This window comes from Elephantulus edwardii, unplaced genomic scaffold (assembly GCF_000299155.1).
Source record: "Elephantulus edwardii isolate Elephantulus edwardi_28Jun2011 unplaced genomic scaffold, EleEdw1.0 scaffold00245, whole genome shotgun sequence".
NCBI classification, from domain to species: Eukaryota; Metazoa; Chordata; class Mammalia; order Macroscelidea; family Macroscelididae; genus Elephantulus; species Elephantulus edwardii.
Genome location: NW_006399995.1, coordinates 958,048 through 972,386, shown reverse-complemented (window position 1 = coordinate 972,386; position 14,339 = coordinate 958,048). Strand labels below are relative to the sequence as shown.

Here is a 14,339-nt window from a genome sequence, read left to right as displayed (position 1 = left end):
TGGAATTTACTTGATTGTTCCTTTGACACATGGAGACAATCTCCCTGAGATCTCACCAATGACAGCTTTATGAAAACAGAAAAACATACCTGAATAATTCCTGCCTGGCGGGTGGATGAGGTGATAGCTGCCTCTAGGTCATACGTCACGAGGGCTTTACTCCACATTGCTTCATGTTCATATGTTCGTATTCTTGAAGAAATTATTTTAAAAAACATCTTTAAGTTCTATATGAATTAATTCCTTCTGCTACAGAAATGATTTAGGAAGATACAATTTACCTGGTAAGGGGTTGTAGCATTTTGCCTCCACCACAGCCATACAGGCTGTCGGGCTCCCCTATACTTCTATAGATTTCTAGGAGAAGATCCTGAAACAGAACAACAAAAATAGGAGCGGAAAAAAGAACATTTTGTGAACTTTAACAAACTTAAAAGTGCAAACTTGAAATTACTAACATGTAACTCCTAACTCTAAAGTAAAAAATTATGATATTGAAATATACACTACGTATCTGGATCATCAACAGTCTATTAAGACTTATCCCAGACAAATGAATGACTATGGCCTACCAGAGGAGAAAGCTCACACTTCAAGAATGAGACAAGAAAAAAAAATACTTTCAGGTTTCCATCTCATAAAAAATAATTACAAGAAATAAAACAACAGGGCCACAGCTAAAATTGTAAATGGTAAGATACAGAGTTTGGTAGAAATAAAGGTCTTAAATTTTATCTGAAAGTTAAAAATTGCATTATAATTCTTGAAAAGTGATATAGATAAAGTAAAACAGATCTAAATCCAGACAAAGTGGCTTGATAACTCATATTCTCAAAAACAAATTTACAAAAAATGTAAGTTTAAAATAATCACCTTTATTTTGAAAAGTAGGAAAATTGGAAAGATATTCCACAAAAAAACTTTATTTAAGAACTGAACTACACTGATGTGCTTTATGTAGGAAATTTCAGACATGAAAATTCACTGACACTAATTGATGCCCTAGTGGTAAGGTGCTGTACTGCCAAACCAAAGGCATGAGGTTTGAATCTATGAGCTGCTCCAAGGGAGGAAGATGGGCAGTCTCTCCCTGTGTGATATACTGCCTCCGAAAGCCCGCTGGAGTGTCAGCTTTGGGTCATTTCTAACTTGAGAGTACCTAACAATGACAACATGATTCTCTAATTCTAATCACAAAGGAGCCCTGGTAGCACAATGTGTTAAGTGCTAGTCTGCTAAGAGAAAGGTTCGTAATTAGCAGCAACCAGCCGCTCTGCAGAAAAAACATGGACACTCTTTGCCTACAGATTTACAGCCTCCGAAAGGCAATGGAGGGTCTCCATTAACTCGAAATGCAGTTTTGGTTTTGATTTCTTAGAAGCCATATCATGAAGCCATACTTTGGCTTGGAACTTTCAGTACCCAAGCCTCGCATAGTCATTGGTGGAGAAGACCGTCCAAAACTCAGTAAAGGACAATGAGACCAAAAACCTAAACACCAGAAGGAAAAAATTCAGGTGAATGAAATTAACCAGGTCAACAGAATTTATTTTAAACAAGGTATGATCACTGGTGTTAAGGATTAGTGAAATATAAAGAACGAAAGGTGAACATCACTTGGAAACATGAAGTTTATTAATGGTGACACTGTTGTTAGATGTCGTCGGGTATGACTCATAGTGACCTTATGAAAACAGGCCCAAACCCTGTGCTATCCTGTGCCATCCTCATCATATCCGACACATTAGCAAGTGCTAATTCGGAACTAGAAGCTAAAATGAGACTGTAAATATAAACTCTTATCACATGCTTTGGTTGTAAAGGGTGGGAGGACAGTGACTGATTCCCAAAAGAGAACATATGGAAACTGGTAATAATCCTGTTTTTATGATAAAGGAGTATTTTAATGGGAAAGGTATGAAAATGATTAATAGAAGACCAGCTGAGAGTAAGCATGTTGTTGTTAAGTGTCGTCGAGTTGTAGGTGACTCATAGCAACCCTATGAACGAAAGCCATCGACAGTTGCTTGACTTTCATCCATTCTCCAGAGTAAGCATAGCATAATAAAATAATGTATTCTTTCTGAGAAAGAGCAGATAAAAACAAAGCACAGGAAGGATTAAGTTTAGATTTAAGGATAAACTTATCTACTTTTAAGAGATAAGAAAGTCAGAATGAGGTAGATCCAAGATTTCTGTTTAATAGTGAAACATGATGATTCCGCCTATCTTACATTCCCTATTTCTCAAGAAGTACGAAGCAAGTGGAAAGCAATGGCAGAAAAGAGAATGTTCAGAGGTTTAAGTGTTGTTGTTACTGGGTACCAGTGAGTTGGAACCAATTCACAGCTTGACCCTCCAAGGTTTCAGAGGCAGTAAATTGCTAAGAGAGTACTTTTCTCCTATGGAGCAACTGTTGAATTCAAAACCACAAGTCTTTGGGTTGGCAGGGCAACCCCAACTCCTTACCACTAAGCAGGCAATCATCCAGAGTGTTAGTACAGAGAGTCACTTTGAGAGTAGATATTTAGACATTTCCAGTGAAAATAACTGGCTCTGGAAAGCAATATAATAAACAATCAAGGAAATAATTGTAAATTACAAGTATTATAAAAAAAATTAACCAAGTGTGATGGAAGGAAATACACAGAATAATCTCAACTGATGAAATAGGTTGTTTTACCTCTATCTTTCAGATAGAAATTTATTAAGTAATTTGGACAAAGTTATACAGCTAAGCAGCAGAGTCAGGCTTAGAATTTTTGTGTTTTCTACTCCATGGTCTACATTCAAGTCATTCATGCATGTATATGGCACTCTGTCCAATATATAACTTCAGTTCTAAAATCAAATGACATCTACATATAATACAATAATCTCTTTGCACAAATCTATTATTAAGAGCTTCTAACATTTACCTGCAAACTTATTCCAGTTTCTTCTTTACTTTTTTCACTTAAACTAGAAATAGCTGTACCCTGGCTTTCTTCTTCAAACGCAGGAGTCCTGTTTGTCACAAGAGCACCTCTTTTAATGAGAACATACTATGTGAAATTCCAGAATTCATACACTATAGACTTTTTAAAAGAAAAACTAATGACAGTAACAAAATAAACCATACATACATTTTAAAATCAGTATCATTTAAACCTAAAGTAGAAATTTCTGAGCATTAGTTATCTGAATGAGAATTGCATTCTAATAATCTCCTATACATGGGAAGGCTGTATGCCAAACCATGCTTACATAAAAGGACAGGCTTGTTATGAAACAGATCTCTCTTTCTCCACCCAACTCAGTCTCTAAATGTCTTCTGCTTCCTAAATACGGGTGTTTGCATCTAAAATGCAAGGTCATTAATAATCACAGGAACATAAGATCACATGGAGACACCCAATAGACTGAAAAAAATCAAATATGGTAATATTAAATGTTTAGAAAAGAAATTAGTAGATCTACTTATTTCAAGATTGTAACATTAGTAAGTAACAGATTCAGGATTAGAACTCGGATTTGTCTACTCTAAAGTATAAGCCTCCAACCACGCATTTTATCAAACACTCCTCTTAACGAACGTTAACCAAGATGAAATCTAGGCACACAGGCTTTAAAATAAGCACAATGTAAAAAAAATGTGCCATATTCTATATACTTACCCTTAAATTGAAGGGTTTTTTTATTTATAAGGGGTTTTTTTAACTTATAACACAGCTCAGTTATTCCCTCTGATTGATAAGAAACACTATTCTATAGAACCAAGGTACTGAATCCCACAGTGGTAGAAATGACTTCAACTCCTAGCCAATAGGTGGTGGTTCAGATTCGCTAAGAAGATCCAAGAAAGAAAAGCCCATTCATTGACTTCTGAAAGGCCAGAGACTCTAAAACCCTACAGAGCCACTGTACTCTGTACATATGTGGCTATCATGCTTTGGAACAGACTGGATTGAAGCTAACAACATAATAACCAAGACAATGAAGCATAATTAGATTATAATTACTACTACCAAGTATGTAGACCCTGACTCAAATACTTAAGATGCTAAAACTAAAAGGGAGCCCTTGTGGTGCAGCATGTTCTAAGCTGGAATGCTAACCAAAAGGTCAGTACTGCTCTGCTGAAGAAAGACAACTTCCTCCTGGAAAGATTTACAGTCTCAGAAAACCTAAGAACTGACTCAGCATGAGTAAATGTGATTGGTCTGGTTATGAATTGGAAATAACAAATTTCATAATCACTACATACTTAAAAAACAACATACTTGCTGATGGCAAATGTATCTTAGCTTAAAGTTAAGAATATCAGAAAAGTGTTTATTTGTGTTTTATTGACTATGTTAGGTCATTCAACTGTGTAGATCATAATAACTTTAGATAACATCAAGAAGAACGGAAATCCCAGAAGACTTAATTGTTCCCATTCAAAACCTATACCAAGACCAAGGAGCAGTCATTCAAACAGAACAAGGAGACACTGTGGTTTAAAATTAAGAGAGGTCAGACTTGTGTCCTTTTTCTCTATGCCTTTTCAGTATGTATGTTGAGCAGATAATTTTGAGAATCTGAGACTACATATATGAAGAAGAATGTGCCATCAGGATTGGAGGAAGACTCACCAACAACCTACATTATGCAGATGACACAACATTGGTTGAAGAGAAAGAGAAAAGCAGAAGATCAAAGACTGTAACTTTTAATACTGATTACAGCAAGAAAACAAAGTCCTCACAGGGCCAATAAAAAACAACATGACAGATGGAAAAAAGAATGAAGCTGTCAATGATTTCATTATCAGTCAATCATGTGAAAAATATTTATTGATTATGTTAAGTTAGCTGCTTTGGGGAATACAGAGAATAAAGTATGGCTTATGTCCATCAAGAACTGGCTATCTGTAAAAATTTTACAATTCATAAGCAACAATAATCTTTGTTATTTCAAAGAATAATTATTATTTCTCTTTTAAAATTTTAAAAAAATATTTTACTTTAAAAAACTCTAAAATAGCTCTTAAAGGGCGGAGAGACAGAGAAAACAAATCTTTAATATATACCTTTATGGAAACTGTATTAATATCAAACTTGAAAACCAAAATTTTAAATTACATTTACCTTTTCTCTTGATCATCCATGTTTTTCTGATCTGCATAAATTTCTGCATAGAGCAATGCAGTAAAATGAGCAGCACATGACTGAGCTACTTTGGCAACTTCCAGGTAATTTAAATCCAGCCAGAAAGCATCATCAAAAACTGTTTTGGAGGAAGGTCTAAGGAAAAATACAAAGATAAGGTCAAGTATATTTCTTTAACTTAATTCTCTAAAAAAAAAAGCCATCCTAAACAGTAAATTACATTCCAAATAAGTAAAAACTGTTTTTGTTGTTGTTATGTGCCATCGAGTCACTTGCGACTCATAGTATCCCTATGTACAAGAGCTCTGAAACCTGCTCTATCCTGTGCCAATTTTATGTCTCTGACACACCAACCCCCATTACTCTATCTAGTCACTCGGTCAATCCAACTCATCATGGGTATTCCTCTCTTGTACTGTCCCTCCAACCTCACAAGCATGATGTCCCTCTCCAAGGACTTGTCTCTCTTTGCAATATGTCCAAAGAAAGTATGTCAGATATAACTTCAGCATCCTTGCCTTAAAGGAGCAGCCTGCTTTCACCCTCTCTTGGATGAATCTGTTTGTCCTCCTAGCAGTCCATGGTATATTCAATACTCTTCTCCATCACCACAGCTCGAAGGCATCAATTTTCCTTCTATCATCCCTAGTCACTGTACAGCTTTCTGATGCATAGCAAGCAACTGCAAAGACCATAGTCTGGATCAGGCAAACCGTAAGTCTTCAGGCTAACATTATTGCTCTTTATTACTCTGGCGAGGTCCCTGACAGCAGACTTTCCCAATGTAATTCATCATCTAAATTCCTGGTGGCTGGTACCAAGAGTGTTGATTGTAGAGCCAAGCAAACTAAAGCTGTAAACAATCTCAATCTCTTCACCATCTATCATGATGCTGCCTATAGGTTCAGAGGTGAGAATCTTTGTTTTCTTGATGTTGAGTTTCCGTACATTTTGAAGGCTATAGTCCCTGACCTGCTGCTGCAAAGACCTCAGGTCCTCCTCAAATCAACAAGCAAGGTTGTGTCATCTGCATAACGCAGGTTTTTGATGAGTTTTCCTCCAATCCTAATACCACATTCCTCCTCATTGAGCCCAGCCTCCTGGATGATCTGCTACACATATAGACTGAAAAGGTATGGTGAAAAGACACATCCTTGGTGTACACCCTTCTCAATTTTGAACCATGCAATGTTTCCCTCCTCAGTTCTAATGACTGCCTCCTGGTCCAAGTATGTTGTAGTTGTTGTTAAGTGCCGTAGAGTCGCAGGTGACTTATAGTGACCCTAGGAAGGATCCTCAACGTTTGGATGTCTTGCATCCTCTCTCCAGGTTCATAGGGTTTCCGGAGGCAAGCTATTAAGGAAGTGGATGCCACTCCTCCTTCCAAGCTTAGGTTTCACATAAGCACAATCAAGTGTTCTAGGATTCCCTATAATTCAGCTGTAGTCAATGTCCATTATTCACTGGTCTAATATTTGCTAGTTCAGCTACTCATCAGAATGTGTAACAATAAAGCACATATATATATGGTGCTCTTCTGGTCACTTACAGACATCTGCTGAGTGGAAAAAATCTGAGCTCTTTGATGTGCATGATCTTATCTCAGACAGAAAAAAGTGACACTCCTCCTTCAATTCTCATTTGTAAAAATGGTCCTTTATACGATCTATTTAGTGTCACAGTTTTCACATTTTTGTGCTTTCTGCTGGGGATGTTACTGTTTAAAGTGGCTCCAAACCGTGCAAGGAGTCCTGGTGGCATAAAGGTTAAGTGTCCAGTGACTAACTGAAAGTTTGGTAGTTTGAACCACCAGCTGCAACACAGGAAAAAGGTCTGGTTATGTGCTCATTTAAAGCCTTCAGCACAGAAAATCTTACTGGGCAATTCCACTCTGCCACATAGGTTCTCTGAACTGCAATCTACTCAACAGCACACAAGAATACCGCTGAAGTACTGACTAAAGGACCTAAGCCCAAGAGAACAGTGACGTGACTTATGGAGAAAACAGTGTTCCATAAGTATCATCAGGCATGAATAATAGTATGGCTGGCCATAAGTTTAATCTTAATGTAAACAGTAAACAGGAAATTAAATAAAAAAAAAACTCAAACTCATGCATGCCTTTGAATCTAGAGAGATTCCGTTTCCTTTGCAGTGGGTGTCAAGGTCTATAAATGGAACGAGAGGAGACTCCTCATCATTCTCCTGCAGACCCTCTGCTGGATCTGACTGCCAGAGAGGTTACCCCTTATAGGCTGTACCACCAGAACACCATGTGTATGAAATAAGGTGGTTAAACAGAAACAGAGTAAGATTACATATTGATAAGCTGATGTAACAGTTATGATCAGAGGGTCACTGGAATGAATTTCCTATAGGAATACTGAATGTCAACATTGACAAATTCAGTGGTAGCAGTAATATTACAGAACATACTGCTACAAATAAAGGGAATTGACTATACAAATAGACTAAGATAAGATGGCTGAGTAGCTCTATTTTTTACTCATTTTTGGTCACAAACCTTTCAGAGAAACTGATGAAGGCTACGAACCATCATCCCATAAAATGAGGTCCAAATTTGCCCTATACCAGAAGATAGATAGACCACAGGCTAACATGTTTTAAAGATAAAAAGAACATTTACTCAGAGTTGCAATGATTAAATAAAGCTTGGCCAGACACACAGAAACATAAATAAAGCTTATACAATTAACAGCTACAGCATTTATCTGTAGTTTTTTATTTCTGAGGATCTAAAAGTTCAGAGAATTCAAATAACTTGTTCAGAAAAAAAAGTCATGTGTATCTCTTTTAATGTCCATAGCTACTTATCATAGTAAACTTCATCCAGGATTTAAAGGTGATGAAAATGAGATACAAAGACAAGTAACCTGTCTGCATCACCAAGCTTTAAAGTATCAGACTTAGACCTGATCCCACATCACATTCTCAGTCTTTTTCTGTGTCTCATTTATATTTTCTGAAGGATTCTTCTTTAAAGTCTTATTTAAAATTAAAATTCTAAAAACTTCTATCTTTGTGAAATCCTAATAATGTCTACATTCTTATAGCCCAGTCATAAACTTGAAATTAATGACTTAGGAGACTGTCTCCTAACACCAAAAAGAGTGACATTTCCAGTTATAATCAAAGCTTCTAAAGGCTTTCTCAGAGAAGATGTGGCATGATGCAATAAGGTACATCAGTAACTTTCTAACCAGAGACAAAGAATGAGGAGAACCCTAAGGGAGGACAAAGAGGAAATAATTTTAAAATGTAAATAGATTTAATTTGAAATGTATTATTCTTTTTCTCCATTCCATTTTTTTTGAGTTGTTTTTTTTTTAATTTTATTATTTTTTGTGCATGTACTGTCAAATCAGATCTGACTGGTACAGGAGGAAATTATCCCTCCTTCTCCGGCAGAGCATCTGGTGGACTTGAACCGTGTACCTTTGGGATTGCAGTATAGCTTCTTGCCACTAGGCCACCAGAGCTCCCCTTTAATTGAGATTTTTAACAGAAGTTTGTACAGGATATGGTTTTCCATTCATTCATTATTGCACATTTTCCTCCCCCCGCCTCCTCACGGTTCATTTTTCTCCTTGAAGAAAAAAATTCTTTCATTGGTGTACAACTCCACCGCCCCAGTCCACTTTACTGTGCAGCTCTTATATCAGACTGTTGTCATGCAAATTAATACCTAATCATATATTCCTTTTAAGCTTTTCTATTCCTCATCTGTTTCAATGCAGTATACATTATTTATTTCCTCTTTTCTTAGTTTTCCCCCAACCCCCATGTCAGTCCTGTTTTATAACAGTAGCATTATGCAGTATTTGTCCTTTTATGACTGCGATATCTCACTCAGTATAATGTCCTCCAGGGTCAACCATTTTGTAAACTATTTCATGAGTTCCTTATTTATCAGTGCTGCACAGTATTCCATTATGTGAATATACCACAGCTTTTCTATCCATTCATTTGGTGATGGGCACTTGGGTTGCTTCCATCTCTTTGCTACTATTAACAATACAGCATTAAACACGAGTGTGCATATATATATTTGTCTGGGTGGCAGTTCTATATATTCCCAATAGTGGAATTGTTAGGTCAAATGGCATTTCTATTTCCAACTTTTTGAGAAAGCACCATACAGCCTTCCATAGTGGCTGCACCATTTTACACTCCCACCAACAGTGAGTAAGGGTTCCAGTTTCTCTGAAACCTCACCAGCACTTGTTGTTTGTGTCTCTGTTGAATTTTTCTATTCCTACTGGGGTGAGATGATATCTCACAGTTGTTTTCTCCTTTCCATTCTTTACCAAACCACTTCCACAGAGGTTGCAAGATTTTGCAAATATTATGAGTATAACTGAGACTATGAGTCAGGGTTCCTGACACTGATTACCAACTAGTCTGCCAAACTGGGATTATTAAAAGGAGATATAATCATCACTCAAATTAAAAGACAGCACCTTCAGCAGCTTGACCTAAATGTAATCAAGTTCAGCAGGCATTTACAAACTGGACAAGAATCCCATTACATTACCTCTTTTGTCTTCTCATGTAGTCCACAACAGCCAGCATTGTTCTTTGTGATTTTTTATCCGAACAGCCTCGGAAAGAGTGTTCTGAATCTGACAAACACAGATTATTTCTTGTTAGTCCTAGACAGACGTAACATTCGTTTGTTCTTCTGTTTATGTGCTAGTTTTTATACTACAAGGTTTTGGTAGGCAGTAGTTAACACAAGATTTGTTTTTAACATAAACTGGCAAACATATTAAGTGGGAAGTTTGGGAATTTTTTCTTTTTATTAATTTTAATAAACATTTACAGAGATTTTGGATTTCCATTCATTCATTGCTGCACTTTCCTCCCTGCCCACTCCTCCCCAAGAGCTCGCTCCTCTCTTTGAAAAGAAAAAAAAAATTCCTTCCTTGGTATATAATTACCCCATCCCCTCCTGCCCCGGCACCAAGTACACTTCTCTATGCAACCTTAATTCTGGGGAATTTTTTAAGGAAAGTATTTTGTTTAATAGGGAGCCCTGGTGGCCTCGTGGTAAAAAACTGCACTGCAATCCCAAAGGTATGTGGTTTGAATCCATCAGGTGCTTCACCTTCAGGAGAAGGATAGGCAATCTCCTCCCATTGGAGGATCTACTCTGGGTCAGTTCCAATTTGACAGCACACAACAACAACAACAATAGTAGCATTTTGCTTAATAAAACTAAGAATTTATGTTGTAATTTATAGTTAATTTCCAAGAGGGAATAAAGTATTAATTCAACAAATTTTTTTCTGGATCTTTCATGTATGGTTGTTGTGTGCTACTGTGTTGGAACCAACTCACAGCTAAACCTGCAATGAGCTTTTGGAGGCTGTAAAATGCACAGGAGACTCCCCATCTTTCTCCCACAACCAGCTTATAGATTTGAACCACGTACCTTTGGGTTCGCAATGCAACTTCTTACCCACCTGACCAACAGAGTTCCACCTTTCATATACTAGGCACTTAACATACAATCAGGGGTAAAACAGATTCTTTCTAAGCCAGAACCCACTGACTAGTCTGGGAAACTCAATGTGAGAAGTCCAATATAGGGATTGTTTGGAATTAGATAAATTAAAAATCTAATCCAAACAAGAAAAATGTCACAGGGAAAAGGAAAAGAGAACTTTAAGGGACAGAACAGTTAATCTGGAGAAGGGGAAAGGATGGTGCTTTAGGCATTAGTGATAACATCTGACATGGCTGGAAGCAAGAACTCAGAAAATTATGGACCTAAAGAAGAGTAGGATACTGGGAACAGAGATAAATAAGATGAACAAAGTTATGCCTGCCATAGAATTGATAGTCTTTGGTAATCAGATATGATATGTGAGACAAAGGTAGTTTTAGCGTTCATGTTTCTGGCTTAAAAAACTGAGTGTCATTCAGAAAAAAATGACACACAGAGAGCGGCTTATGTTTACTTTTTACTCGACTGTTGAGTTTCAGATGCCCATGGGACATTCAACAGAAGGCACTGAGAATTAACACATCTGAAAAGGTATTTTATTTAATTTGCTATCTACATCTATTTTCCTTTGAATAAAAATTTTACATGTGAAGTTAAAATTTCACCTAAGAGTGTAAAAATAATGGTGCTCTACAAAGACAGGTCTACAAACTGATTTTCTCTTTGGATGGCTGGAGTATAAATACCTACTTAAAAATTATTAACATAAAAAAAGTTTTGGAAGTATTAATAATGATGAGGACAAACTGTAAGGCTATTACAGCCAGTTATTGTAACAATTATAGTAAACTGTATAAAACTGTTTTCATGGTACAATAAGTCATATGTTGTTTTTGTTGTTGTTAAGTGCCGTTAAGTCACAGGCGACTCATAGCAACCCTATGCAGGAGAGCCCTCGACGCTTGTGCCTTTCATCCTCTCTCCAGGTTCATAGGGTTTCCGGAGGCAAGCTATTATGGAAGAGGATGCCACTCCTCCTTCCACGATTAAGTCATATACTATTTCAAAAATGTAAATAATCACTAGCCACTGCTGTCAGTGCGATTGTGACTCCTGACCACCCTCCATCCGGTTTCCCAGGCAGTGTACCTCACGGGGAGACAGCAGTCAAACTGCTGACCTGCACAGTCAGCACCACATCACTAAGATTCCTTACATACCTACTCTCAAAAGACTCAACTTGGATTCGATAATGTTGTAAATAATGGCATTATTTAATGTTATATAACAACAGGTATATAAGTAATTGAATTTTAAAAAGGATCTTTTTAAAAACTTAAACAACTGAACTCATTGCTGTTAAACTGGATCTGACTCTCTCGTGACCCTTCAACGGCGTTTCAGAGGCTGTAAACTGCACAGGAGAGACTGCCCATCTTTCTCTTGTAAAATAGCTGATGGACTTGAACTGCATGTCTTTGGGCTGGCAGCACAACTTCTTACGCACTAGGCCACCAGAGTGCTCATAAATGATTACTAGTGGCTATGAGTCATTTCTATCTTTATTTCTCAAGCTGAGACTAGTAGACATATTTTAGGGAGTTTGTGAAGTCCCTACGAGAATTTCTTATTTAAGGTTTTCATTTCAACAGCCTAAAGAAAATTAATATAAGTAAATTCAAATTATGTTGACATTATTAGAACTATAGTCAGGCATTTTAGCTCCAAGAAAATGTCCTGTAACATTAACTCAATATTTTATACTGGTTTAATATTACACAAATAAAGACATTAAAAAAACAGTGGAGATTTGTGAATTTTTTCCTTCCTATACTTAGGTTTGAAAACATCCATATTAAAAAAATATTTTGCTTTGCTTTATATACATGATTGTATACTGACAAGAGTATTTAAAAAAAAACCACCCAAATAACTGAATCAGTAAATTATTCCTCCTCAAAAAAAAAGGTTAAACTAAAATATACATTCTGAATTTCCGTGTCTACCTAATATGTGTACTAAATAATTCCTAGTAAAATTTCTGCAACCTCTATACTTATGCCACATACAATACTCATTTATACTATATGGAACAAAAGTAGGTTACAAGGTTAAGTGAAGCACAGCCAAATCTCTGTTGAAAATGTTGGAAGCACATATGCCAAATGTTAACTACTATTACACAAGATTATAGGATATAAGTAATTTAATTTTTAAAATTATTATATTGACATCTAAATCTATTTCCACAGTAACTTTGTAATAAAAAGTTGCTTTGAAAAACTAGTTGGCCAGATCTCCAAAAATAGGAAAGATTCCATCACATCGTACCTATTTGACTGCATTTATTTATTTGTGCACGTTCACTATTGCTTTAAGGCAGGTTCCCAGCTTATATGGCCTCTCTGGTTGACATCGTATATCTAACACAGACTGAACACTTATTTAATAGCTAAAATGTACTGAGTTAATATTATTAATATGTATCAGCATTCTCCTGATGGGTTTACATATATTAAGTCACTGAAAACTGGCTGTAGCTTTTGTTAACTCAATTCTACATGAGGAAAAAGAAATTGAGGTTACAGAATTGGGTCTGTAAAGTGTCTTTAATGGGATTGAAATCAAAATCTTTCTCTACAACTGAGAAAGTAACAGATGAAATATCGGAAATTTAACAAATGACAGAAATACCTGAATCCAAAGTCGCAGGGGTTGTGGACCGGCTAGTCTGAGTGGTATGCCGGAAGCAGTTAGTGAAAAATCCCTGAATATGAGTAGAAAGCCGATTTCTCCACAACTCATTAGTATCTTGCAGCAAAATATCATGAATCAAGTACGGAAGCACTGTCTGACAAAAGTCAGTTTTTACCTAAAGTAAGCAAACACATTCAGACAATAGTTTAAATAAAAACAATGCATTTTATTTAAAATTTCATTCCTTGATACTGACACACTGAAAAAAAAATAGCAAAATAATCTGCTATAAACTCAATTTAACTGATTACCAAAAACTAGGGAAAAAGAAGTCTCATCTACTGAGTAAAATAATACATCACTAAAAAAACAACTTTTAAGCCAAAAAGTTTAAGATTTGTTATAATGTTTAAAGGGACAAGATTAATTCTTCATTTTTGTAATTTTTAAAATATTAACTGAGGAACTATGTAGAGTTTTATTACTTACATAAATTGCTAGGTAGAAAATATGGATAATTTTTGTGGTACACCCCAAAGTGTAGAAAAATGCTTTAATATGTGTCTCAAACTAACTAACTGTGGTCGAGTTAGAACCGCCTCACAGCTGATGCTCCACGGATTTTCTGAGGCTGCACACTGCTACAGAGGGTACTGCTCATCTTTCTGTCTTTGTGGAACTGGCTGATTCGATCCACCAGAGAGGTGCTGCCTTTGGGTCAACAGTGTAACTCCCTACACACTGCACCTACAACAGTATATATACTCAATGTTATTTTTGCTGAGACATCATCTTCACCTTCCTATGTTCATCATACATCACACAGATTACTAACTGAATACTTTTCCCTTCCGCAAATTATACAGAAGTCAAAGAGCACTTTTTTGGAAGTTGTTGCTGTTGTTATGTGCCATCGAGTCACTTGCAACTCACAGTGACCCTATGTACAAGAGCTCTATACGCTCTTCTATCCTGTGGGTTTAGAAGGGGTCGTGGTACTAGGGATATTATAGCCGATGTTAGATGGATCTTAGCTGAAA

At 36.4% G+C, this 14,339-nt stretch overlaps 1 protein-coding gene across 1 annotated transcript in view; it reads right to left on the bottom strand.

Annotated features, from left to right (window-relative positions):
- ATM (ataxia telangiectasia mutated) overlaps positions 1–14,339 on the bottom strand; it is a 159,606-nt gene that overhangs the window by 36,254 nt on the left and 109,013 nt on the right. The window contains exons 36-41 of the mRNA XM_006899046.1: positions 13,297–13,474; positions 9,688–9,775; positions 5,112–5,267; positions 2,919–3,006; positions 282–370; positions 90–192 (exon numbers count right to left, since the gene is read on the bottom strand). Of these exons, the coding sequence (XP_006899108.1) occupies positions 90–192; positions 282–370; positions 2,919–3,006; positions 5,112–5,267; positions 9,688–9,775; positions 13,297–13,474 (702 nt within the window). The remainder of the gene's footprint in view (positions 1–89; positions 193–281; positions 371–2,918; positions 3,007–5,111; positions 5,268–9,687; positions 9,776–13,296; positions 13,475–14,339) is intronic.